A 27008-nucleotide genomic window follows, 5' to 3' on the forward strand; every position below is an offset into this window, starting at 1 on the left:
CGTACTGTGGTATTTAGGTGGTGTGGCTGGTAGGCGACGGAGGTGTGCTGTACTCACAGGAATGGGGGGTGACCCGCTTCTTGACGTTGACAGGCACGAGACAGAGGCAGGAATTGTATTCAACAGGTTTGCTTTTATTGGCCGCCCTCACGACGACCAGAACAAAACACGACAGATGTTTCACACTGTTACCCTCCTGCAGACAGGCCTGGGTACCTTCACTTGTACACTTTCTCCGTCAGGCGTACTTCGTGGATCTATCCGCCGTGGCTGCCCTAGGCAAATCCACCACGGCGTTTCACCTTCCAAAGTGCACCAATAATAATCCAGGTCCTCACAGGCCGTCTCTGCCTGTGACCAATGTCCTATAGGGTCACCCCCTGTGACCGTTTCCACTGTCCAAAGTCTCTGAGGGGTCTCCTTTGTGTGACAGACTCTCCTAACCTGTGAGCTCCCCTGGCTGACTGAAGCTTCTGGAAGCTTACCTCAGTATTTATGCAGACAGACCAGGTAGCCCCACCCTCTGTCACCTGACAGTCACCTCTGCCCAATCAGAGTCACCTTGACCTCTGGCAGTTATGTAACACTCAAATGACAGTTACATAATCACTGCCATCGGCGCTCTCCAGTGACCTCTGATGGGCAAACTGCCACATGACACCTGCTGTCAAACTGTCTCCTATCACAGACAGAACCGTACCCAGCTCAACCTCCCCACACCTCTACAATCCGGTTTCCGCTCTTTACACTCTACTGATTCTTCCCTCACTAAAGTCTCTAATGATCTACTAACAGCTAAATCTAATGGTCATTACTCCATGCTAATTCTCCTGGATCTCTCTGCAGCATTTGACACTGTGGATCATCAGCTCCTCCTCACTATGCTCCGCTCCATTGGCCTCAAGGACACCGTTCTCTCCTGGTTCTCCTCCTATCTCTCTGACCGCTCCTTCACTGTATCTTTTGCCGGTTCCTCCTCCTCTCATCTTCCCCTTACTGTTGGGGTTCCTCAAGGATCGATTGTAGGCCCCCTCCTCTTCTCTTTGTATACTGCCCCTATTGGTCAAGCAATCCGTAGATTTGGGTTCCAGTACCATCTCTATGCTGACGACACCCAATTATACACTTCTCCTGATATAAACTCAAAAATATTTCACGGATCCGTTCATTCCTCAACCAAGAATCTGCAAAAACCCTAGTCCATGCCCTCATCATCTCCTGCCTTGATTACTGCAACCTCCTGCTCTGTGGCCTCCCCTCTAACACTTTCGCACCCCTCCAATCTATTCTAAACTCTGCTGCCCGACTAATCCACCTGTCCCCCCCCCCGCTATTCCCCGGCCTCTCCCCTCTGCCAATCCCTGCACTGGCTCCCCATTACCCAAAGACTCCAGTTCAAAACCCTAACCATGACATACAAAGCCATCCACAACCTGAGTCCTCCGTACATCTGTGACCTCGTCTCCCGGTACTTTCCTGCACGAAACCTCCGATTCTCACAAGATCTCCTTCTCTACTCCCCTCTTATCTCCTCTTCCCACAATCGCATACAAGATTTCTCTCGTGCATCCCCCCTACTCTGGAACTCTCTACCACAACATATCAGACTCTCGCCTACCATCGAAACCTTCAAAAAGAACCTGAAGCCCTACCTCTTCCGACATCCCTTGTAGATTGTGAGCCCTCACGGGCAGGGTCCTCTCTCTCCTGGACCAGTTATGACTTGTATTGTTTAAGATTATTGTACTTGTATTTTAAACAACATCCCCAAACATGAACGGGGATATAGAGGCATTGACACAGTATTAATTAAAATAATGTTATTCAAACATGTTGAAATAATGACACCTAAACAAGGAATCCTCATAGGTAAAAAAACAGAGGTATAGAAAAACCAGGAAAGCTATAATGTCATGAGATATATAGTTACACACATAGCAAAAAAGAAACATATATGAACATATATTATGTAACTAACAAAACGATGAAAAGTGCGCCGTGCAATTGTGCCACATAATATTCAGTACAAAAAATTAAAAAAAATTTTTGAAAAAGTTTTTTTTGCAATCAGAATAAGCAATATAAAGTGCACCGTGCAACTGCGCTATATGAGGGCCAGTTTATGAAATGCAGTGTATAATGCATCATTCCTTGTAATTTCCTGACCAAAATGTATCATACTGCATAAAACAAAAATGGCATTTTTAGCTGGTAGCTTTTTGGAGCAGTGCACGAAGCGCTTTATTTTTATCATGCCATTTTTGTTTTATGCAGTATGATACATTTTGGTCAGGAAATTACAAGGAATAGTAATAACATCTTAAACAGTTCAATACGACCCACCCAGGAGACTTCAAATTTCCGGAGTCTGCTCATCTCATTCTCAATATCTGCCATTAGGGGGAGGTAATTAGCTTTGTATGAATTAGTGGAGGATGATGTTACCAACATTCCCAGGTACTCACACGGCCAATTTGACTAAAAAAATAAAAAAGTTGTGGCTCTGGGAAGAAGGGGAGCAAAAAATGAAAATGCAAAAACAAAAATATCAATGGTCGTTAAGGGGTTAAAACATCAGTTTCACGTGAGCCAAGGTATGTACAGTCCAAATTTCAGTACCACAGATCGTCTCTTTTAGAAGTTACAACTATTTTTGCGAGGAAAAGTAGCAAGTGAATCACCCTGTATGTCTAGATGTTCCATACCTGATTTACAAATTACGTGATAAGGTAGACCCTTGATACGGAATCATTTAACCTGTTATGGTCCATAATATATACTGTGGAATACAGATGTAAAATGTAATATAAAATGTAACCACAGATACCTCTGGGTGATATCAAGTGTCACAAATTCACATATACAGTTAAACCAGAAGTTTCCATCCACTACATATAAAGACACAGCTGCAGGTTTTTCTCAAAATTTGACATGAAATCAGAATAAACCTTTCCCGTGTTAGGTCCATTAGGATTACCATAATTATTAATATTTGCCAAACACCAGAATAATGAGAGAGAGAGAGAGAGAGAGAGAGAGATTGTTTTATTACTTACTGCAAAGTCAAACATTTCCATACACTAAGATTACTGTGCCTTTAAACAATTCTGGACTTCCCATATGATGGTGATGTGTTTGGAAGCTTTTTTTTGGCAACATCTGAGTTAATTAGAGACACACCTGGGGATGTATTTTAATGCACACCTGAAACACACTGCTTCTTTGTGTAACATCATTAGAAAGTCTCAAGAAATCAGCCAAGATATCAGGAGGAGAATTGTGGACTTGCACAAGTCTGGCTCATCCTTGGGTACAATGTAAAGACACCTGAAGGCGCCTCGTTGATCTGTACAAACAATTATACGTAAGTACAAACAAGCTGGGAATGTCCAGCCATCATACCGCTCAGGAAGGAGATGGGTTCTGTGTCCCAGAGATGAACGTGCTTTGGTCCGACGTGCATATAAACCCAAGGACAAAAGCAAAAGACCTTGTAAAGATGATGGCGGAAGCTGGTAAGAATGTGTCAATATCCACAGTGAAACGAGTACTGCATCAACATGGGCTGAAAGGCCACTCTTCCAGGAAGAAACCATTACTCCAAAAAGAAGCATAAAAAAGCCAGAATAGTGTTTTGCAAATGCACACAGGAACAAAGACTTTAAATTTTGGAGACTTGTCCTGTGGTCTGATGAAAATTGAACTTTTTTTGGGCATAATAAACATTGTTACGTTTGGAGGAAAATGGGAGAAGTTTGGAAGCCTAAGAACACCATCCCCATGATGAATCACGGGGGAGGCAGCATCATGTTGTGAGGTTGTTTTGCTGCAGGAGGGACTGGTGCACTTCACAAAATAGATGGCATCATGAGAAAAGAAGATTATCTGGCAATACTGAAGCAACATCTCAAGACATCAACCAGGAAGTTAAAGCTTGGGCGGAAATGGGTCTTCCAAATGGACAATGACCTGAAGCACACTGCCAAAATGGTGACAGGTGACAAAGTGGCTTCAGGATAACAAAGTCAATGATTTGGAATGGCCATCACAAAGCTCTGATCTCAATCCTAGTGAAAATGTATGGGCAAAGCTGAAAAGGCCGGTGCGAGCAAGGCGACCTACAAACCGGTATCAGTTACACCAGTTTTGTCAGGAGGAATGGGCCCAAATTCCAACCAACTATTGTGAGAAGCTTGTGGAAGGAGATCCCAAACGTCTAACCCAAGTCATTCAGTGTAAGGGCAATGGTGCCAAATACTCCTGAAATGGATGGAAACTTTTGACTTTCCAGTAAGTAATAAAAACACCTTAAACCATTCTCTCTCTCTCAGTATTCTGGCATTTGGCAAATATTAATAATTATGGTAATCCTGATTGTCCTAAAACCAGAAAGGTTTATTCTGATTTCATGTCAGATATTGAGAAAAACCTGCAGATGTGTCTTTATATATAGTGGATGGAAACTTCTGGTTTCAGCTGTAAATACAATCATTTTTCAGCGGTACATACAGTTATTGAAATTCTGTCTCAATGTTGGTCTTAAGTCCAAAAGTGGATCAAAGGCGCCCTTTCACTCCTCCACATTATATAGATGTTAATTAACCGTGAGGGACAGTAAAAAAATTTAATTTGCAGGACAATACTTATTATTGATCCATCTAAACAGGTCGACAGTCACCCAAAACCCTTGCTTGTTGGGTGCGATAATTTTTAAGCAGGTATAAAAATTATCATTCTCAGCAGCGCTCTCAATCCTTAGTCTCACACAGCTGATGATGTGCTGCTGAGAACTTTATATTGCATCAGCACAGAGCAATCATGTTAATGAGGTCGTCCGATCAAAACTGATAAGTCTGCAGTCGTTCTGTGTGTCTGCAGACTTAGGAAAACCCCCAGCACAAGCACTGCGCAGTGCGCACAGCACAGATTCGCCAATTTCAAACCCGGAAACGGAGGCTATGTATAAGTTAAACAAACTCCCGGCCACTATCCTCTATAATATACACGTGTAGTGTCTGTACATCACCGGTAAGTGTTGTATCATCCTCTATAATATACACGTGTAGTGTCTGTACATCACCGGTAAGTGTTGTATCATCCTCTATAATATACACGTGTAGTGTCTGTACGTCACCGGTATGTGTTATATCATCCTCTATAATATACAAGTGTAGTGTCTGTACATCACCGGTAAGTGTTGTATCATCCTCTATAATATACATGTGTAGTGTCTGTACATCACCGGTAAGTGTTGTATCATCCTCTATAATATACACGTGTAGTGTCTGTACTTCACCGGTATGTGTTATATCATCCTCTATAATATACAAGTGTAGTGTCTGTACATCACCGGTAAGTGTTGTATCATCCTCTATAATATACACGAGTAGTGTCTGTACGTCACTGGTAAGTGTTATATCATCCTCTATAATATACACGTGTAGTGTCTGTACATCACCTGTAAGTGTTGTATCATTCTCTATAATATACACGTGTACTGTCTGTACATCACCTGTAAGTGTTGTACCATTCTCTATAATATACACGTGTACTGTCTGTACATCACCGGTAAGTGTTGTATCATCCTCTATAATATACACGTGTAGTGTCTGTACGTCACCGGTATGTGTTATATCATCCTCTATAATATACAAGTGTAGTGTCTGTACATCACCGGTAAGTGTTGTATCATCCTCTATAATATACACGAGTAGTGTCTGTACGTCACCGGTAAGTGTTATATCATCCTCTATAATATACACATGTAGTGTCTGTACATCACCTGTAAGTGTTGTATCATTCTCTATAATATACACGTGTACTGTCTGTACATCACCTGTAAGTGTTGTACCATTCTCTATAATATACACGTGTACTGTCTGTACATCACCGGTAAGTGTTGTATCATCCTCTATAATATACATGTGTAGTGTCTGTACATCACCGGTAAGTGTTGTATTATCCTCTATAATATACACATGTAGTGTCTGTACATCACCGGTAAGTGTTGTATCATCCTCTATAATATACATGTGTAGTGTCTGTACATCACCGGTAAGTGTTGTATCATCCTCTATAATATACACGTGTAGTGTCTGTACATCACCGGTATGTGTTGTATTATCCTCTATAATATACACATGTAGTGTCTGTACATCACCGGTACGTGTTCTATCATCCTCTGTCCTGGGCCCTGTATTGTTCAACATCTTTATCAACGATTTAGATGAAGGAATTGAGGGTACACTGATTAAATTTGCTGATGACACAAAGCTAGGAGGGATAGCTAATACTAGAGAAGAGAGAGAGAGGATTCAAAAAGATTTAAATAAACTGGAGAAGTGGGCAGCAACTAACAGAATGGTTTTTAACAGGGAGAAATGCAAAGTACTACATCTGGGCAATAAAAATGAAAAAAAGCATATACAGAATGGGAGGAATAGGGCTAAGTGACAGCACATGTGAAAAAGACTTGGTGTCAGGAACACCGCACTGTACTTGCTCACTGAGCCAGTGCGCGTGTCCTGAGTGTCAGCGCCGGCGTGCAGCCTCCGCTGAGCAGTGACTCACCCGCAATGTAGGGGTACCGGGGTCAGGTACAGCCAAAAGTACCGATGCACAGGACCTGTGGATGCTGAAGTTTAGGAAGCCAGCATAGGACCTATGGTCATGTGAATGGTCATGTGACTGCAAGGGGGCGGGGCTTAGCGTCCTGCACACAGAGAAGGAAGAGAACTCAGAGTCCAAGCAAAGCAGAGGTTATGCACAGTACAGACCAGCGAGGTACAGGAGGGATAAACAGACGGGAGGTCAGACAAAGCCAAAGGTCATACACAGGATCACAGTACAGTACCAGGGAGGAGACAGAGCGGATAATCAGGGCCAAGCAGAGATCAAAACCAAACAGACATATAAGGTACCAGGCAGAATCCAAAGCGATATCCAGAGAACAGACCGAGTCATACACAGAGAATCAAGTAACCAGAACACAGCACAAACACACTCAGGGGTCACCACACAATGCCAAGGGCAAGAGCATAACTGACAAGGATGGGAGCGTCCTGAGGCTATAAGAAGCCTCCCCCAGAACCAGGGAGAGGCCACAATCATAGCCCCAGGTGTGCAGGTAAGCCTGCATCGGGATCACAACCTTTAACCCCAGAAATGCCAGTCATCAGCACTGGTTTCAAACATTAACCCCACGTGTGCGAGTCAAACCCGCACTGAGATCATGACACTTGGGTATACTAATAGATCACAGACTGAATATGAGTCAACAGTGTGATGCAGCAGCAAAAAAGGCAAATGCAATTCTAGGATGTATTAACAGAAGCATACAGTCTAGATCACGTGAAGTCATTATTTCCCTCTACTCCTCTTTGGTCAGACCTCATCTGTAATATTGTGTCCAGTTTTGGGCACCACATTTTAAAAAAGACATCAACAAACTGGAGCAAGTTCAGAAAAGAGCGACCAGAATGGTGACCGGTCTGCAAACCCTGTCTTATGAGGAAAGGTTGCAGGATTTGGGAATGTTTAGTTTGCAAAAGAGAAGACTGAGAGGAGACTTAATAGCTGTCTACAAATATCTAAAGGGCTGTCACATTGTAGAAGGATCAACTTTATTCTCATTTGCACAAGGAAAGACTAGAAGCAATGGGATGAAACTGAATGGGAGGAGACACAGATTAGATATTAGAAAAAACTTTTTGACAGTTAGAGTGATCAATGAGTGGAACAGGCTGCCATGAGAAGTGGTGAGTTCTCCTTCAATGGAAGTCTTCAAACAGAGGCTTGACAGACATCTAACTGGGATGATTTAGCGGGGGTTGGACCAGATGGCCCAGGAGGTCCCTTCCAACTCTACGATTCTATGATTCTATAATATATACGTGTAGTGTCTGTACGTCACCGGTATGTGTTATATCATCCTCTATAATATACACGTGTAGTGTCTGTATATCACCGGTACGTGTTGTATCATCCTCTATAATATACACGTGTACTGTCTGTACATCACCGGTAGGTGTCATATCGGCCACTAGAAACATATTAACAATTACAGGCAAAGCTATAAGGCATCCCCCAGACAGCGTGTAAGGTCCTGCCTTAGGCGCAGTGACCGCTCGTTCACTGGTTACTCGCCAGTTTCCACACCTCACATTGCTCCTCTTCCATAACTGTCCAAGACTCGAACACAAGCCCCTGGTTCTAGTCATAGCTAACCAGGTGAACCCAATCAGAACCTCTAGTGCTAGGATTTAACCCTGTCCTTCCTGGCTTTATTAGGCTAAGTGCACACGTACCGGAACTCTCGCAGAAATTACCGCGAGAATTCCGGAATTCCATTCCGCGGGAAAATCGTATTTTAAATTCCCGCGATTTTCCCGCGGAAAAACTAGCATTTTGCAAGCGTATTTAGCTTGCAGAATGCTAGCGTTTTCCAAGCGATCGGTAGCATCGCTTGGAGAACTGATTGACAGGTTGGTCACACTCATCAAACATAGTGTTTGACAAGTGTGACCAACTTTTTACTATTGAGGCCGCCTATGCGGCCTCAGTAGTAAAAGATAGAATGTTAAAAAAATAAAAAATATTGTTTATTCTTACCTTCCGATGTCCCGCGCATCCGTTCCCAGTAATCCTTTGCGAAAATGCCCGCGATGACGTCCGTTCTCGCGGGATCGCGATGTCTCGCGGTAAATCGCGATGACGTCGCGCGAATGACCGCGAGACTTCGCGATCCCGCGAGAACGGACGCCATCGTGGGCATTTTCGCAAAGGATTACTGGGAACGGAAGCGTGGAGAGAGGCGGGAAGGCTGCGCGGGACATCGGAGGGTGAGAATAACAATATTTTTTATTTTAAATACTATTTTTTACAGGGATATGGTACCCAAAGCCTGGAGGACAGTCTCCTCTCCTCCGGACCGTGGGTACCATCCGCAATTGTTCTGCTTACTTTCCGCATAGTGTGCACAGCCACATGCGGGAAGTAAGCGGAACAATGCATTCCTATGGGTGCGGGATCGCCGCGATAACGCAAATTAATGAGCATGCTGCGTTTTTTACCGCGAAGCGATTCCGCCGCGGTAAAAACCGCAGCATTAGCACAGCATTGCGGAATCCCATAGGAATGCATGGGATGCTTATTTTTTGCGTTTTCGCGGCAAAATCGCGCGGTTAAAACTGCCGCGGAAACGCGAAAAAAACGCCACGTGTGAACTCAGCCTAACACTTCTACTTTGCCTTCCTGCCTGTTTGGATGGATATTTATTTTTGGCATCGTCCTCCTCTCGACCTTGATTCTGGAGTTTGCTCCCGTCATGGCTGTAGGATACTATATAACTATATGTGATCTGTCCAGGTTAGATTCATCTGATATCATTTTATATACCCTCATCAATGCAGAAATTGCAACACTCAGCAGGAAAATTTGTGGAATGATGGAAGTCACAGGCTGGACGGACATGTGGTCGCCTCTGGACCTTTTCAGAAATCCCAGCACCTCCAGCCTCGGCTGCTATCACTGAGGTTACTAATAGTCGTCTGACAAATGTTCTGCTTCTGAATGTACAAATCATCAAGATCCACTGCTGGCAGCTCCTGTGTAATCACCGACCACTGACGTTCCCGATGGAAGACGCGGCTGGAGATGCAGCCATGGGAGCAGGTTTAGGCCACACAGACAGTTCACATTAATATCAACAACATGCGACCTCACTTTGTCGTGTTGAAAAACGATTACTGGGGCACTTTGGAGAAATGACCGCACTATTGGTTCTACCACCAAATGAATGTGACGCTGAATTGTCAGTGCATCTGGAATGAAGACACTATGCCGCCCCCACTCCATAATCCTGGGAGAACATAAGGCGGATACTCAGGAAAGAACATCAACACTTGCGAGATTGCAGGCAGTAATGTGAATACCACCTACAGTTACGTCTATAAATATTTGGACAGTGACACAAGTTTTGGAATTATAAGCCATTTATCAAAATATATAAATATATTCAAGACAGTTCTATAATCAATATTGGCTTAAAGTGCTGACTCTCAACTTTAATTTGAAGGTATACACATCCTAATTGGAGGAACGGTTTAGGAACTACAACTCTTTTTTTAAAGAGACCAAAAGTAATCGGACAGTTCTCAAAACCTCTTTAAATGGCTGTATAAGCAATTCCCTCCTTAATCCATCATCAATTAAGCAGGTAAAAGGAGCTGATTGCAAGTGCAGCATTTTCATTTACAAACAGTTGCTGTGAACCCACAACATGCGGACAAAGAAGCTCTCAACGGAAGAGAAAGAGATCATCATTAGGCTGAAATAAAAAAAAGAACTCAAGAAATGTTATATTCTTTATGCTAAAGATTTCTTCCAGCTCCCGAGCCTGGAAGAAATCTTTAGCATAAAGAATATAACATTTCTCAACAGCAAGTCCATTAATATGAGACACAAAGGTAGGACTAGTGTAACATTTCTATCACCTGTATGCCCACATTAATAGGCCATATATAACCCGGGGGGGGACAGGTTCCTTCCAAGTTTGTGGGTGTAGCATGAAAAATGGGAAAAAGATCAAGGGATATGAATACTTTTTCAAGCCCCTGCACATATTGTTTTTCCCTCAATTATATTAAAGTCATTATTTTCATTACCTCCATATTAAATTTAGGAGAAGGCAAACTTGGGACACCTTCTGCTTTCCCATGCTGTGTTTTAAGCAGTAATCTCTTTTAGTTGGGGCAAAAAAGTGAAAAAAAATCACGAAGATCACCATTCTCTTTCCTTAGAGCAAAGCAACAGCTGTGTTTTAAAGCTGACGTCCCAGTCATAATGAAGGTTCCGTGACACAGCTGTTCAGCAACGACTTTTGCCTGTACTGTTCTGTTAATAGATGAGTCCTGAGAGTGTTAAGTTATATTTTAGAGGGTGTTCTTAGGTAGCAGATACAATAAAGAAAAAGATCTGATCTGTCATTCAGAATATGAAAATGACCTTGCCAGTGTGAGAGCATGCTAATAACTTACAAGATGCAAAAAAACATTTCCCACACTCTGAACACGAATACGGCTTCTCCCCTGTGTGAGTTCTCGATGTTGAACAAAATCTGTGGACTTGCTGACAAAACATTTCCTATTCTTGATACACGGACTGAGTTTGTCCCCTGTATGCATTATTCGAAGTCTCACAAGTTGTTGTTTTATAACAAAGACATTTCCCACATTTATGACATGTAAAATGGCTTCTCTCCTGTGTGAATTCTCTGATGTCCAACAACACGATTTTTCTCTAAAACTTTTCCCACATTTCGGAAATAAAAATGGCATCTCCCTAGTATAAATTTGCTGTTGACAGAAAACCAGATTACTGGCTAAAATATCTTCCGCATTATGAAAATAACAATGGCTTTTCCCTTGTATGAATTTTCTGATGACATACAAGACCCGACTTATGGCTAAAACATTTCCCACATTCTGAACATGAAAATGGCTTCTCCCCTGTGTGAGTTCTCTGATGAGCTAGAACACCCGATTTCTGGCTAAAACGTTTCCCACATTCTGAACATGAGAACGGTTTCTCTCCTGTGTGGATTTTTACATGTTGCATAAGAATTGACTTCCGACTAAAAATGTTTCCACATTCCGAACATGAAAATGGCTTCTTATGAATACTTTGATGACCTACAAGAAGAGTTTTCTGACTAAAACATTTCCCACATTCCGAACATGAAAATGGCTTCTTCTCGGTGTGACTATCCTGATGATATACAAGACCTAATTTATATCTGAAACATTTTCCACATTCTGAACAGGAATAGGGATTCTTCCCTGTGTGAATTCTCTGATGATATACAAGACTCGATTTCTGGATAAAACTTTTTCCACATTCTGAACACGAAAATTTCTTCTCCCCTGTGTGAATACTCTGATGAGATTCAAGACCCCATTTCTGTTTAAAACACTTCCCACATTCTGTACACGAAAACAGTTTCTCTCCTGTGTGACTCCTCTGATGACGTGTAAAATCCGATTTCTGAATAAAACATTTCCCACATTCTGAACATGAAAATGGCTTCTTCCCTGAGTGAATTCTCCGATGATGTATAAGACTCGATTTCATGCCAAAACATTTCCCACATTCTGAACATGAATACGGTTTCTCCCCTGTGTGAATTTTTACATGTTCCATAAGAATTGACTCCCGACTAAACATTTTACCACATTCTGAACATGAAATTGACATCTTCCTTGTGTGAGTGCTCTGATGACGTGCAAGACCAGCACTATGGCTAAAACATCTCCCACATTCTGAACATGACAATGATTTATTCGCTGAGTCTTTTGAGTGAGTTTTTAGGTGACATACAAGGCCTGATTTCTGTCCAAAACGCTTCCCACACTCTGAACATTGGAACGGTTTCTCCCCTGTATGAACTTTTATGTGTTCCTTAAGAATTGACTTCCGACTAAAACTTTTTTCACATTCTGAACATGAAAACGGCTTCTCCCCTGTGTGAGTACACTGATGACATAAAAGATCCAATTCCTGGCTAAAACACTTCCCACATTCTGAACATGAAAATGGCTTTTCCCATGTGTGAGTGCTCCGATGGTACAGAAGACCCAATTTCTGCCTAAAACCCTTGCCACATTCTGAGCATGAAAACGGCTTCTCCCCTGTGTGAATTCTCTGATGACGTTTAAGATTCGACTTCTGGCCAAAACGTTTCCCACATTCTGAACATGGGAACAGTTTCTTCTCTGTCTGAATTTTTACATCTTCTGTTACGACGGACTTCTGACTTAAAATTATCCCACTTTCTGAACTTGAAAACGTCCTATCCTCTTTTTGAATTCTATCATGAAAATAAAGATTTGATTTCTTTTTAGAATATTTTTCACATATTTGGTCCCGTCTGTGCTCAGTTCTCTGTTTACCAATCAATGATTGATTAGATGAAGACTTCTTGTGATCAGCAGTGTCAGTGGACAGATTTCTGCTATGAAGGACTATGGGGACATTAGGAATCTTGGGATTAGCTTGCCTGCAAGTGTGGTTTATTACTTCATAATAGAGAGATAAATGTTGCTGTTCAATGGAAACGCTCATCACAGCTACACCTGGAAAAAAAAAAAATACATTTTCACAAACATTATTATATAATGATATTTGTTTTAATTACCCAAAAAATGTAGTTTATACAAAATAGTGAAAGTAAGGAAACAAAGTAAATGGACATAAAAGAAAACAGGATAATGCTCAGGATCAGTAAGTATATTTCAAATCAATGTAACAAAAATGAATAAAGATCAAAGAAAACATCAGTGTTTGAGTTCTTTGCCTGCAGGGATCCTAAACTATAATCCGTTAGTGACAGGTGCTTCTATCCTGACCATATAATATATGTCAACAGACATCATTCAAAAAACGTCAAGAAATCCCATAATGTAGGCAGCATGGTAGCTTGAACATATATTATTGGTATAGGGGTTTACATGGTTTGACTATTTTAAGTACTGACAAAAAGTTGATAATCAGTGGTGGGGGATGGGGTTGGATCAGGAGGATACTTAGTCCTCTAGTGATAAACTCCTGCAGATAATACAATGATTTTAGTAAAGCAGCAAAACACAGCCTGGTAAGTGACACATCAATGGAATCAGGGTCTCAGCCCCTACATCATGCTTCTGTGTAAATTAGATTATCTAGAAGGCTTTTTTCATTTTCCACCTTATCACAAGTTTAATTCTCCCATTTAATAATCTATTGTAATTGCCCACCTTTAGAAACTTCTCTAACTTTCCAACATAGTTTTTAGAATAAGGAGATTGAAACTGAATTACATCTTCCAAAATTTGGCCCCAATAGGGATTTATAGAGGTGTAACATTCTGATGACTAAGGGTGAATCTATTGTAGGTGATGCCAAAACCCTTTCTCTCCTCTACAACCCAGGAAGGTCTCCTCTTACCAGGAGATGTGATATACCGGTGATCCTCCATCATGGCGCCCTTGTACAGATCCTGGTGTCCTTCTATATACTCCCACTCCTCCATGGAGAAATAGACGGTGACGTCCTGACACCTTATAGGAACCTGACACACACAATGACCCGTCATTAGCAGACCCCTCCCCGGCGTTACTGTATAATGTCCCAGCATTCCCGGCAGCGCTCACCTCTCCGCTCAGCAGCTCAGTGATCCTATTGGTCAGTTCTAGGATCTTCTGCTCATGGATCAGTGAATGAGGTGGAGGCTCGGTGATGTCACTCGGGGTCCTGCTCCGCCCTCCTGACACACGGGGGGTCACACACTCCCCAGACGACGTCTTCACTACTGTGTGATCCTGTGTATGGGGAGACGCCGATCACTACACAGAGGCCAAGAATCCTTCACCTTTCCCGTCATTTCCCTGCTTTATTCCTAGAGATCAGAGTGATGTGATGTGAAGCTCTCACCTCTCCAGTGATCCAGTAGATTATCTCCAGGGTGAGGTCTAATATCCGAGCCGCCATGTGGCCTCTGTCCTGCTCCATCCTCGGGGGGTCACTGATGGAGAGGACCATCGTCTAATAAAGGGAAATGTTACCGGTGAGCGTCCTGTATACATGGGGAAGACGTACATTTTAGAGACTACAGGACCATCATCTTTTGTGGCTCCACTATTACTCCCCAGTAACATGCCCGCTGTCTTGGGGTTATACTTGACTCCGAGCTTTCCTTTGCCCCCACATTCGATCACTGGCTCGCTCTTGTCATCTGCACCTCAAAAACATTTCTAGAATTCGACCTTTTCTTACTTTTGATTCCGCAAAAACTCTTACTGTTTCTCTTATTCATTCTCGTCTCGACTATTGTAACTCTCTTCTAATCAGTCTCCCTCTTACCAAACTCTCCCTCCTCCAATCTGTCTTGAATGCTGCAGCCAGGATCATATTCCTCACCAATCGTTACACCGATGCCTCTACCTTGTGCCAGTCATTACACTGGCTACCCATCCACTCCAGAATTCAGTATAAACTTATTACCCTCACCCACAAAGCCCTCCATGGCTCAGCACCACCCTACATCTCCCTTGTTTCAGTATACCACCCTACCCGCGCCCTCCGTTCTGCTGATGACCTGAGGTTAGTATCCTCAATAATCAGAACCTCCCACTCCCGTCTCCAAGACTATACACGTGCTGCGCCAATTCTTTGGAATGCACTTCCCAGGTCAATACGATTAGTCCCCAATCCGTACAATTTTAAGCCGCATTTATTCAGACTGGCCTATCACCTCAACACATTAACCTAATCTATCCCTGTGTGGCAGAGCCAAAAGTTTTACCATAACCAGGTTCCCCGCATCATGTTCCCACATGCTTTATGCATCCATTAGCCCTCTGTGTCTGTACTGTTACACACCTAACATTATGGCTGGTCCATACAATCAGGGCAACTGTTACCACCCACCTTTCGTGTCTCCCTCTTTCCTCATAGACTGTAAGCTTGCGAGCAGGGCCCTCATTCCTCTTGGTATCTGTTATGATCTATGTGATTATTGTTATGCTGTAATGTCTATCGTCTGTACAAGTCCCCTCTGAAATGTAAAGTGCTGCGGAATATGTCGGCGCTATAGAAATAAAATGTATTATTATTATTAAAGGAAAATATTATCTATGAGTTTGTGTTCTTGATTCTCTGTGTTATTTGGCTTCTGACACCAGGTTTGGAGGGTAAATCACACACATTACTCAGGAACGCTGCCAGACGCCGGTGTCAAGCTTTGGATCATGTCAAGAAGGGGTGAAATATTCGGAAATTGACACATCAGTGGCACGGCGTGGAATTTGGAGAATCCACCGGTTCTATTAGTTGTCTTCATGCATTGTTCCTGTTTCATTGGTTTATTTCAAACAGTAACATTTTTTTACGTTTTGCTAATACACCGGACTTGCGATAGGAGGACGGCATCACTGTTACTGCGACGGTGCAAAACATCAGACGAGAACGTATAATGTAACAGCCACGGCTCGATCTATCGTGATGTGAACAGCTCTGCGCATCGACCCCAGGAAAGAAGCCTTCCATCATTGCTGGAGACGGAACCTTCCTCCATCTGGTGCTCGTCATCATGTCCTCACCCAAGGAGTCTCCTCACAAGACTGTCTATCTTCACTAGCCCGATCCCACAGAAAGACGAGCTCAACCTGCTGAAAACGTCACTGCCGGCCATGGTGGAACGCTCTGATTATGGATAGAAAAAGCATTGCAGCAAGGGCAAATAGGGGACAGCGTCCAACAAACCAAAATCAGGATTTCCTCCCAGAAAGAGGAAGCCTTATCTCAGTGTATTTTTGACCCGGATGCTCCTAAGTCGCCATCCACAGCACCGTGCTAAAGTTCTGATGTTGTTTTGAAGGCAAAAAATGGTCGCACAAAATATTGTCCATTCAGTTTGCATATCATTAACTGATAACAATAATCCATCAACACTTCTAGTTTTCTTACTTTGCATATTTTTTTCTACACCTGCCTAAAATGTCTGCACACTACTAGACCTCCGACATCACCAACTCCACCTATCTCCCAGGACACAAAGATAGCGACATCACCAACATCCCACCACCCTCAGAGCGGCCCCGATGCAGCCCTGTCCATCCTAACACCCGACAATGGTCAGCTCCCTCCCATCCTAAGAAAAACAACACAAACAGTGGGTTCAAAAGAGCAACCAATCCGACCGTGGACAAGCGGGAAACTTTGTTCCTGTGTATAAAGTAAGGTCTTATGGCAAACAACAAACCCTCATGGCAGGCCATACCTCAGAAGGCTAAAGCAAAGTAATTTATGGTTACCCTGATCAAACATCTTTGCCTGATCCAATAACATGAAGTGACCAGTGACCGGCCCTGCTCTGCTGCACTGCCCTCTGGACAAGGAGATCAGTACGAAACATACTGCTGCCTGGAGCAAGAAATGCTGAATCTCAGGAGTCAGGGTGCAAACCTCACCAGCTAACTAAAAAGTGTCTGGGCCATAACCTTATTGTTTGTAGTAAGAAGTGTTATGGAACCCCAAATCTCAATCCGAGACAGAATTATCAAATCAGATGTTCTCATTGTCTTTGGCAAATTGCCCAAGGAAGACGCTCATTAAATGCTTCCGATTGAAGGGAACCAAGAAGCCCTTAAAGGTCTTATAGAACTGTGATGCCAAACATTGGTCATGGATTTAAACAGTGTCTGTCATCATCCTGGCATCCCGCCTGAGCTCTGCCTACTTGTGGGAGAATCTTATATCAAGATGCAAAGTTTAGGAGCAGCTCCGAGTTCCACCTGCATTTTTTGACTTTTCAAAGCTTTTACACTAGAATTCTGGTGGGAAAACTTTGATGAATTGGACCCTTAGATTTTAAGATGAAAGCTAGTGATGAGCGAGCGTGCTCGGATAATGTGTTACCTGAGCATGCTCGGGTGTCATCCGAGTAACCTGGGCGAGCTCGAATAATATGTTCAAGTCCCTGCGGCTGCATGTTGTGCGGCACTTAGACAGGACGCCAAAGTTACTCAGACAACACAACAGCCGAGCACGGCTCAGACAACACAACAGCCGAGCACGGCTCAGACAACACAACAGCCGAGCGCGGCTCAGACAACACAACAGCCGAGCGCGGCTCAGACAACACAACAGCCGAGCACGGCTCAGACAACACAACAGCCGAGCGCGGCTCAGACAACACAACAGCCGAGCGCGGCTCAGACAACACAACAGCCGAGCGCGGCTCAGACAACACAACAGCCGAGCGCGGCTCAGACAACACAACAGCCGAGCGCGGCTCAGACAACACAACAGCCGAGCGCGGCTCAGACAACACAACAGCTGAGCGCGGCTCAGACAACACAACAGCCGAGCACGGCTCAGACAACACAACAGCCGAGCGCGCCTCAGACAACACAACAGCCGAGCGCGCCTCAGACAACACAACAGCCGAGCGCGCTCAGACAACACAACAGCCGAGCGCGCCTCAGACAACACAACAGCCGAGCGCGCCTCAGACAACACAACAGCCGAGCGCGCTCAGACAACACAACAGCCCAGCACGCTCAGACAACACAACAGCCGAGCGCGGCTCAGACAACACAACAGCCGAGCGCGCTCAGACAACACAACAGCCCAGCACGCTCAGACAACACAACAGCCCAGCACGCTCAGACAACACAACAGCCCAGCACGCTCGCTCATCGCTAATAACTTACAAACGCTGCAGATCTCGATGTGATTATTATGTGTGGGATATGCAGGAAATTCAAGTCTCAGTCATTGAGACTGCACAGAGCACCTTACAGGGTTAATAGGATTTGCTGGTAACTTCTTGCTGCCATAAGCCACAGCAACCCTGAGAATCCTTGTAGTGTCCGTACTTCATCAGGGGAGTGTTTTTAATGTTCTGGCTGATTAGCGTATACTCCACAGTGGTTGGAGATTGACCCTTTCCTGCCAGCTGACGGGATAGCAGTATACCCCGCCTTGATGAGGGCTCCAGCAGTGAGTGCACATCAAAGCCAGGACACCGCTGCCGTTTTCAACAGCTGAGATGTGCCCGCAATAGGCGTGAGTGGAATCGCGATCCACCCGCACCTATTAACTAGTTAAATACCGTTGTCAAATGCTGACAGCGGCATTTAACTAGAGCTTCCGACCGCGCGGCCGGAAATACGCACACTCACGTGATCGGGGGTCATTGGTGCTTTGGCCTAACAACCAGAGGTCTCCTGGACACCTCTATGGTTGTTGATGCCGGATTGTATGAGCGCCACCCTGTGGTCGCTGCTCATAGCAATGCTGTCATTCTGCTATACAGAGGTGATCTGAGCATCATCGCTATGCAGGAGAGCTGATCGAGCTATGGCAGCTTGAAGCATGCCAAAAGTAGAAAAAAAAAAAAATGTGGTTAAAAATATTTTAAAAAAAGACAAAAAAAAACCAAAAGTTCAAATCACCCCCCTTTTGCCCCATTTAAAATAAAATAATAATAATAAAAAAAATCACACACACATATTTGGTATCGCCGGCTTCAGAATGGCCCGATCTATCAATTAAAGGATTAACCTGATCGCTACAGTGTGTAGCAAGAAAAAGAAAAATCTAAACGCCAGCATTACATTTTTTTTTTTTTATCAATAACGGGCGATCAAAAGATCGTATCCGCACATACATGGTATCCTTAAAAACATCAGCTCTGCGCGCAAAAAATAAGCCGTCACCCAACCCAAGATCAGGAAACATTGAGGCGCTACGGGTCTAACAAATGTTGAAATTTTTTTTTTCATCACTTCCATAAAAAAGAACCTAGACATGTTTCTTGTCTATGGACTCGTAATGACCTGGAGAATCATAATGGCAGGTCAGTCTTAGCATTTAGTGAACCTAGCAAAAAACAAGTGAGATTGCAATTTCACCGCACTTGGAAATTTTTTCCAGTTTTCGAGTACATGACATGGTAAAACCAATGATGTCAATCAAGAGTACAACTCGTCCCACAAAAAAACAAGCCCTCACATGGCCATATTGACGGAAACATAAAGTCATGGCTCTGGGAAGAAGGGGAGCGAAAAATGAAAACGCCAAAGTGAAAAAAGCTGAGGTCATGAAGGGGTTAATAGAAGCCTCATTACATCAATCTACAGAGAATGTGCAGAAATCTCATCTCATCTACCTGATGATCCCGGGGGACACTTTCCTCCTTCTCTGGCCGCTCCTGGGAATATAGAGGACTGGGACATCTCTCCGGGGGATTTCTCGGACTGGATCCATCTATAGGAGATAACCGCAGTGACTGAATACATTGTCTATATGTGATGAGCAGATGATGGGGAATCTAGACGACTCTCAGACCTGTTCTCTACACCCCAGGAAGGTCTCCTCTTACCCGGAGATGTGATGGACCGGTGATCCTCCATCATGGCGTCCTTGTACAGATCCTGGTGTCCTTCTATATACTCCCACTCCTCCATGGAGAAATAGACGGTGACGTCCTGACACCTTATAGGAACCTGACACACACAATGACCCGTCATTAGCAGACCCCTCCCCCGGCGTTACTGTATAATGTCCCAGCATTCCCGGCAGCGCTCACCTCTCCGCTCAGCAGCTCAGTGATCCTATTGGTCAGTTCTAGGATCTTCTGCTCATGGATCAGTGAATGAGGTGGAGGCTCGGTGATGTCACTCGGGGTCCTGCTCCGCCCTCCTGACACACGGGGGGTCACACACTCCCCAGACGACGTCTTCACTACTGTGTGATCCTGTGTATGGGGAGACGCCGGTCACTACACAGAGGCCAAGAATCCTTCACCTTTCCCGTCATTTCCCTGCTTTATTCCGAGAGATCAGAGTGATGTGATGTGAAGCTCTCACCTCTCCAGTGATCCAGTAGATTATCTCCAGGGTGAGGTCTAATATCCGAGCCGCCATGTGGCCTCTGTCCTGCTCCATCCTCGGGGGGTCACTGATGGAGAGGACCATCGTCTAATAAAGGAAAGGAGTCCTGACCATAAGGAATCTGAGACAGTGATGTGTCGTTCACGAACGATCCGACACAAAGAGCCGGCTCCCTGCTGTGAATGATGGGAGCCGGCACCTCAGTGACAGCCACTAAAATCCTTGAATAACTCTCACTGGGCGTAAAATCCCGGTGTTCGGCAGGCGTAACCCCGCCCACCAGAACGAGACTCCGCCCACTCGGCAATCTAATTGGTTCCAAGCAAGTGGGCGGAGTTTCAGACGCCCGAACACATATGCAATAGGGATCCATATAGGATCCAAAAAGAGCCGGACTGCCCATCACTAATCTGAGAGCAAAACAGTGACGAGATGACGTCACAGGATGGGGCGGAGCCTCCCACAGTGCGGCGCTCAAGCCAGGAAGCAGCAGCCTCGCGTTGCCTGGTAACCGAGAGGAGTGAGGAGCTGCAGGATGGAGCCGTGTATGGAGGAGTGAGGAGCTGCAGGATGGAGCAGTGTATGGAGGAGAGGAGTGAGGAGCTGTGTATGGAGGACAGGCGTGAGGAGCTGCAGGATGGAGCTGTGTATGGAGGAGTGAGGAGCTGCAGGATGGAGCCGTGTATGGAGGAGTGAGGAGCTGCAGGATGGAGCAGTGTATGGAGGAGTGAGGAGCCGCAGGATGGAGCAGTGTATGGAGGAGTGAGGAGCTGCAGGATGGAGCAGTGTATGGAGGAGTGAGGAGCTGCAGGATGGAGCAGTGTATGGAGGAGAGGAGTGAGGAGCTGTGTATGGAGGACAGGCGTGAGGAGCTGCAGGATGGAGCTGTGTATGGAGGAGTGAGGAGCTGCAGGATGGAGCAGTGTATGGAGGAGAGGAGTGAGGAGCTGTGTATGGAGGACAGGCGTGAGGAGCTGCAGGATGGAGCTGTGTATGGAGGAGTGAGGAGCTGCAGGATGGAGCCGTGTATGGAGGAGAGGAGTGAGGAGCTGTGTATGGAGGAGAGGAGTGAGGAGCCGCAGGATGGAGCTGTGTATGGAGGAGTGAGGAGCTGCAGGATGGAGCAGTGTATGGAGGAGTGAGGAGCTGCAGGATGGAGCAGTGTATGGAGGAGAGGAGTGAGGAGCTGTGTATGGAGGAGAGGAGTGAGGAGCCGCAGGATGGAGCTGTGTATGGAGGAGTGAGGAGCTGCAGGATGGAGCAGTGTATGGAGGAGTGAGGAGCCGCAGGATGGAGCAGTGTATGGAGGAGTGAGGAGCTGCAGGATGGAGCAGTGTATGGAGGAGTGAGGAGCTGCAGGATGGAGCAGTGTATGGAGGAGAGGAGTGAGGAGCTGTGTATGGAGGACAGGCGTGAGGAGCTGCAGGATGGAGCTGTGTATGGAGGAGTGAGGAGCTGCAGGATGGAGCAGTGTATGGAGGAGAGGAGTGAGGAGCTGTGTATGGAGGACAGGCGTGAGGAGCTGCAGGATGGAGCTGTGTATGGAGGAGTGAGGAGCTGCAGGATGGAGCCGTGTATGGAGGAGAGGAGTGAGGAGCTGTGTATGGAGGAGAGGAGTGAGGAGCCGCAGGATGGAGCTGTGTATGGAGGAGTGAGGAGCCGCAGGATGGAGCAGTGTATGGAGGAGAGGAGTGAGGAGCTGTGTATGGAGGACAGGCGTGAGGAGCTGCAGGATGGAGCCGTGTATGGAGGAGAGGAGTGAGGAGCCGCAGGATGGAGCTGTGTATGGAGGAGTGAGGAGCCGCAGGATGGAGCAGTGTATGGAGGAGAGGAGTGAGGAGCTGTGTATGGAGGACAGGAGTGAGGAGCTGCAGGATGGAGCTGTGTATGGAGGAGAGTAGTGAGGAGCTGCAGGATGGAGGAGAGGAGTGAGGAGCCGCAGGATGGAGCCGTGTATGGAGGAGAGGAGTGAGGAGCTGTGTATGGAGCAGAGGAGTGAGGAGCTGCAGGATGGAGCTGTGTATGGAGGAGAGGAGTGAGGAGCTGCAGGATGGAGCTGTGTATGGAGGACAGGAGTGAGGAGCTGCAGGATGGAGCTGTGTATGGAGCAGAGGAGTGAGGAGCTGCAGGATGGAGCTGTGTATGGAGCAGAGGAGTGAGGAGCTGCAGGATGGAGCTGTGTATGGAGCAGAGGAGTGAGGAGCTGCAGGATGGAGCTGTGTATGGAGGAGAGGAGTGAGGAGCCGCAGGATGGAGCTGTGTATGGAGGAGAGGAGTGAGGAGCTGCAGGATGGAGCTGTGTATGGAGGACAGGAGTGAGGAGCTGCAGGATGGAGCTGTGTATGGAGCAGAGGAGTGAGGAGCTGCAGGATGGAGCTGTGTATGGAGCAGAGGATTGAGGAGCTGCAGGATGGAGCTGTGTATGGAGGACAGGAGTGAGGAGCTGCAGGATGGAGCCATGTATGGAGGAGAGGAGTGAGGAGCCGCAGGATGGAGCTGTGTATAGAGGAGTGAGGAGCTGCAGGATGGAGCTGTGTATGGAGGAGTGAGGAGCCGCAGGATGGAGCAGTGTATGGAGGAGAGGAGTGAGGAGCTGTGTATGGAGGACAGGAGTGAGGAGCTGCAGGATGGAGCTGTGTATGGAGGACAGGAGTGAGGAGCTGCAGGATGGAGCTGTGTATGGAGGAGAGTAGTGAGGAGCTGCAGGATGGAGGAGAGGAGTGAGGAGCCGCAGGATGGAGCCGTGTATGGAGGAGAGGAGTGAGGAGCTGTGTATGGAGCAGAGGAGTGAGGACCTGCAGGATGGAGCTGTGTATGGAGGAGAGGAGTGAGGAGCCGCAGGATGGAGCAGTGTATGGAGGAGAGGAGTGAGGAGCTGTGTATGGAGGAGAGGAGTGAGGAGCTGCAGGATGGAGCTGTGTATGGAGGACAGGAGTGAGGAGCTGCAGGATGGAGCCGTGTATGGAGGAGAGGAGTGAGGAGCCGCAGGATGGAGCTGTGTATGGAGGAGAGGAGTGAGGAGCTGCAGGATGGAGCTGTGTATGGAGGACAGGAGTGAGGAGCTGCAGGATGGAGCTGTGTATGGAGCAGAGGAGTGAGGAGCTGCAGGATGGAGCTGTGTATGGAGCAGAGGAGTGAGGAGCTGCAGGATGGAGCTGTGTATGGAGGACAGGAGTGAGGAGCTGCAGGATGGAGCCATGTATGGAGGAGAGGAGTGAGGAGCTGCAGGATGGAGCAGAGGAGTGAGGAGCTGCAGGATGGAGCTGTGTATGGAGCAGAGGAGTGAGGAGCTGCAGGATGGAGCTGTGTATGGAGGACAGGAGTGAGGAGCTGCAGGATGGAGCCGTGTATGGAGGAGAGGAGTGAGGAGCCGCAGGATGGAGCTGTGTATGGAGGAGAGGAGTGAGGAGCTGCAGGATGGAGCCGTGTATGGAGGAGTGAGGAGCCGCAGGATGGAGCAGTGTATGGAGGAGAGGAGTGAGGAGCTGTGTATGGAGGACAGGAGTGAGGAGCTGCAGGATGGAGCTGTGTATGGAGGACAGGAGTGAGGAGCTGCAGGATGGAGCTGTGTATGGAGGAGAGTAGTGAGGAGCTGCAGGATGGAGGAGAGGAGTGAGGAGCCGCAGGATGGAGCTGTGTATGGAGGAGAGGAGTGAGGAGCTGTGTATGGAGCAGAGGAGTGAGGAGCTGCAGGATGGAGCTGTGTATGGAGGAGAGGAGTGAGGAGCCGCAGGATGGAGCAGTGTATGGAGGAGAGGAGTGAGGAGCTGTGTATGGAGGAGAGGAGTGAGGAGCTGCAGGATGGAGCTGTGTATGGAGGACAGGAGTGAGGAGCTGCAGGATGGAGCCGTGTATGGAGGAGAGGAGTGAGGAGCCGCAGGATGGAGCTGTGTATGGAGGAGAGGAGTGAGGAGCTGCAGAATGGAGCTGTGTATGGAGGACAGGAGTGAGGAGCTGCAGGATGGAGCTGTGTATGGAGCAGAGGAGTGAGGAGCTGCAGGATGGAGCTGTGTATGGAGCAGAGGAGTGAGGAGCTGCAGGATGGAGCTGTGTATGGAGGACAGGAGTGAGGAGCTGCAGGATGGAGCCATGTATGGAGGAGAGGAGTGAGGAGCCGCAGGATGGAGCTGTGTATAGAGGAGTGAGGAGCTGCAGGATGGAGCCGTGTATGGAGGAGAGGAGTGAGGAGCTGCAGGATGGAGCCGTGTGTGGAGGAGAGGAGTGAGGAGCTGCAGGATGGAGCTGTGTATAGAGGAGTGAGGAGCTGCAGGATGGAGCTGTGTATAGAGGAGTGAGGAGCTGCAGGATGGAGCAGTGTATGGAGGAGAGGAGTGAGGAGCTGTGTATGGAGGAGAGGAGTGAGGAGCCGCAGGATGGAGCAGTGTATGGAGGAGAGGAGTGAGGAGCCGCAGGATGGAGCAGTGTATGGAGGAGAGGAGTGAGGAGCCGCAGGATGGAGCAGTGTATGGAGCAGAGGAGTGAGGAGCTGCAGGATGGAGCTGTGTATGGAGCAGAGGAGTGAGGAGCTGCAGGATGGAGCTGTGTATGGAGGACAGGAGTGAGGAGCTGCAGGATGGAGCCGTGTATGGAGGAGAGGAGTGAGGAGCCGCAGGATGGAGCTGTGTATGGAGGAGAGGAGTGAGGAGCTGCAGGATGGAGCCGTGTATGGAGGAGTGAGGAGCCGCAGGATGGAGCAGTGTATGGAGGAGAGGAGTGAGGAGCTGTGTATGGAGGACAGGAGTGAGGAGCTGCAGGATGGAGCTGTGTATGGAGGAGAGGAGTGAGGAGCTGCAGGATGGAGCAGTGTATGGAGGAGAGGAGTGAGGAGCCGCAGGATGGAGCAGTGTATGGAGGAGAGGAGTGAGGAGCTGCAGGATGGAGCTGTGTATGGAGGAGAGTAGTGAGGAGATGGAGGAGAGGAGTGAGGAGCCGCAGGATGGAGCCGTGTATGGAGGAGAGGAGTGAGGAGCTGCAGGATAGAGCTGTGTATAGAGGAGTGAGGAGCCGCAGGATGGAGCAGTGTATGGAGGAGAGGAGTGAGGAGCCTCAGGATGGAGCAGTGTATGGAGGAGAGGAGTGAGGAGCCGCAGGATGGAGCAGTGCATAGAGGAGTGAGGAGCCGCAGGATGGAGCAGTGTTTGGAGGAGAGGAGTGAGGAGCCGCAGGATGGAGCCGTGTATGGAGGAGAGGAGTGAGGAGCTGCAGGATGGAGCTGTGTATAGAGGAGAGGAGTGAGGAGCTGCAGGATGGAGCAGTGCATAGAGGAGTGAGGAGCCGCAGGATGGAGCAGTGTATGGAGGAGAGGAGTGAGGAGCTGCAGGATGGAGCTGTGTATGGAGGAGAGGAGTGAGGAGCCGCAGGATGGAGCCGTGTATGGAGGAGAGGAGTGAGGAGCTGCAGGATGGAGCTGTGTATAGAGGAGAGGAGTGAGGAGCTGCAGGATGGAGCTGTGCATAGAGGAGTGAGGAGCCGCAGGATGGAGCAGTGTACGGAGGAGAGGAGTGAGGAGCTGCAGGATGGAGCTGTGTATGGAGGAGAGGTGTGAGGAGCCGCAGGATGGAGCCGTGTATGGAGGAGAGGAGTGAGGAGCTGCAGGATGGAGCTGTGTATAGAGGAGAGGAGTGAGGAGCTGCAGGATGGAGCTGTGCATAGAGGAGTGAGGTGCTGCAGGATGGAGCAGTGTATGGAGGAGAGGAGTGAGGAGCTGTGTATGGAGGAGAGGAGTGAGGAGCCGCAGGATGGAGCAGTGTATGGAGGAGAGGAGTGAGGAGCTGTGTATGGAGGAGAGGAGTGAGGAGCCGCAGGATGGAGCCGTGTATGGAGGAGAGAAGTGAGGAGCTGCAGGATGGAGCCGTGTATGGAGGAGAGGAGTGAGGAGCCGCAGGATGGAGCCGTGTATGGAGGAGAGGAGTGAGGAGCCGCAGGATGGAGCTGTGTATGGAGGAGAGGAGTGAGGAGCTGCAGGATGGAGCTGTGTATGGAGGACAGGAGTGAGGAGCTGCAGGATGGAGCTGTGTATGGAGGACAGGAGTGAGGAGCTGCAGGATGGAGCTGTGTATGGAGGACAGGAGTGAGGAGCTGCAGGATGGAGCTGCAGGATGGAGGAGAGGAGTGAGGAGCTGCAGGATGGAGCCGTGTATGGAGGAGAGGAGTGAGGAGCCGCAGGATGGAGCTGTGTATAGAGGAGTGAGGAGCTGCAGGATGGAGCCGTGTATGGAGGAGAGGAGTGAGGAGCCGCAGGATGGAGCCGTGTATGGAGGAGAGGAGTGAGGAGCTGCAGGATGGAGCTGTGTATAGAGGAGTGAGGAGCTGCAGGATGGAGCTGTGTATAGAGGAGTGAGGAGCTGCAGGATGGAGGAGAGGAGTGAGGAGCCGCAGGATGGAGCCGTGTATGGAGGAGAGGAGTGAGGAGCTGCAGGATAGAGCTGTGTATAGAGGAGTGAGGAGCCGCAGGATGGAGCAGTGTATGGAGGAGAGGAGTGAGGAGCCGCAGGATGGAGCAGTGTATGGAGGAGAGGAGTGAGGAGCTGCAGGATGGAGCTGTGTATGGAGGAGAGTAGTGAGGAGCTGCAGGAT

At 47.3% G+C, this 27008-nt stretch overlaps 1 protein-coding gene across 1 annotated transcript in view; it reads right to left on the reverse strand.

Moving 5' to 3' along the window:
- Positions 1 to 9974: 9974 nt before the first annotated feature.
- The window catches only part of LOC141060041 (uncharacterized), a 37390-nt gene continuing 20356 nt past the window's right edge, over positions 9975 to 27008 (reverse strand). The window contains exons 6-13 of the mRNA XM_073556301.1: positions 20409 to 20519; positions 20129 to 20296; positions 19922 to 20045; positions 19709 to 19806; positions 14467 to 14577; positions 14187 to 14354; positions 13981 to 14104; positions 9975 to 13130 (exon numbers count right to left, since the gene is read on the reverse strand). Coding sequence (XP_073412402.1) covers positions 11398 to 13130; positions 13981 to 14104; positions 14187 to 14354; positions 14467 to 14577; positions 19709 to 19806; positions 19922 to 20045; positions 20129 to 20296; positions 20409 to 20519 — 2637 coding nt within the window. The 3' untranslated portion in view covers positions 9975 to 11397. The remainder of the gene's footprint in view (positions 13131 to 13980; positions 14105 to 14186; positions 14355 to 14466; positions 14578 to 19708; positions 19807 to 19921; positions 20046 to 20128; positions 20297 to 20408; positions 20520 to 27008) is intronic.

The sequence above is a fragment of the Dendrobates tinctorius genome, unplaced genomic scaffold (assembly GCF_039654945.1).
Source record: "Dendrobates tinctorius isolate UK_male_01 unplaced genomic scaffold, ASM3965494v1 ptg000232l, whole genome shotgun sequence".
Taxonomy (NCBI): Eukaryota; Metazoa; Chordata; class Amphibia; order Anura; family Dendrobatidae; genus Dendrobates; species Dendrobates tinctorius.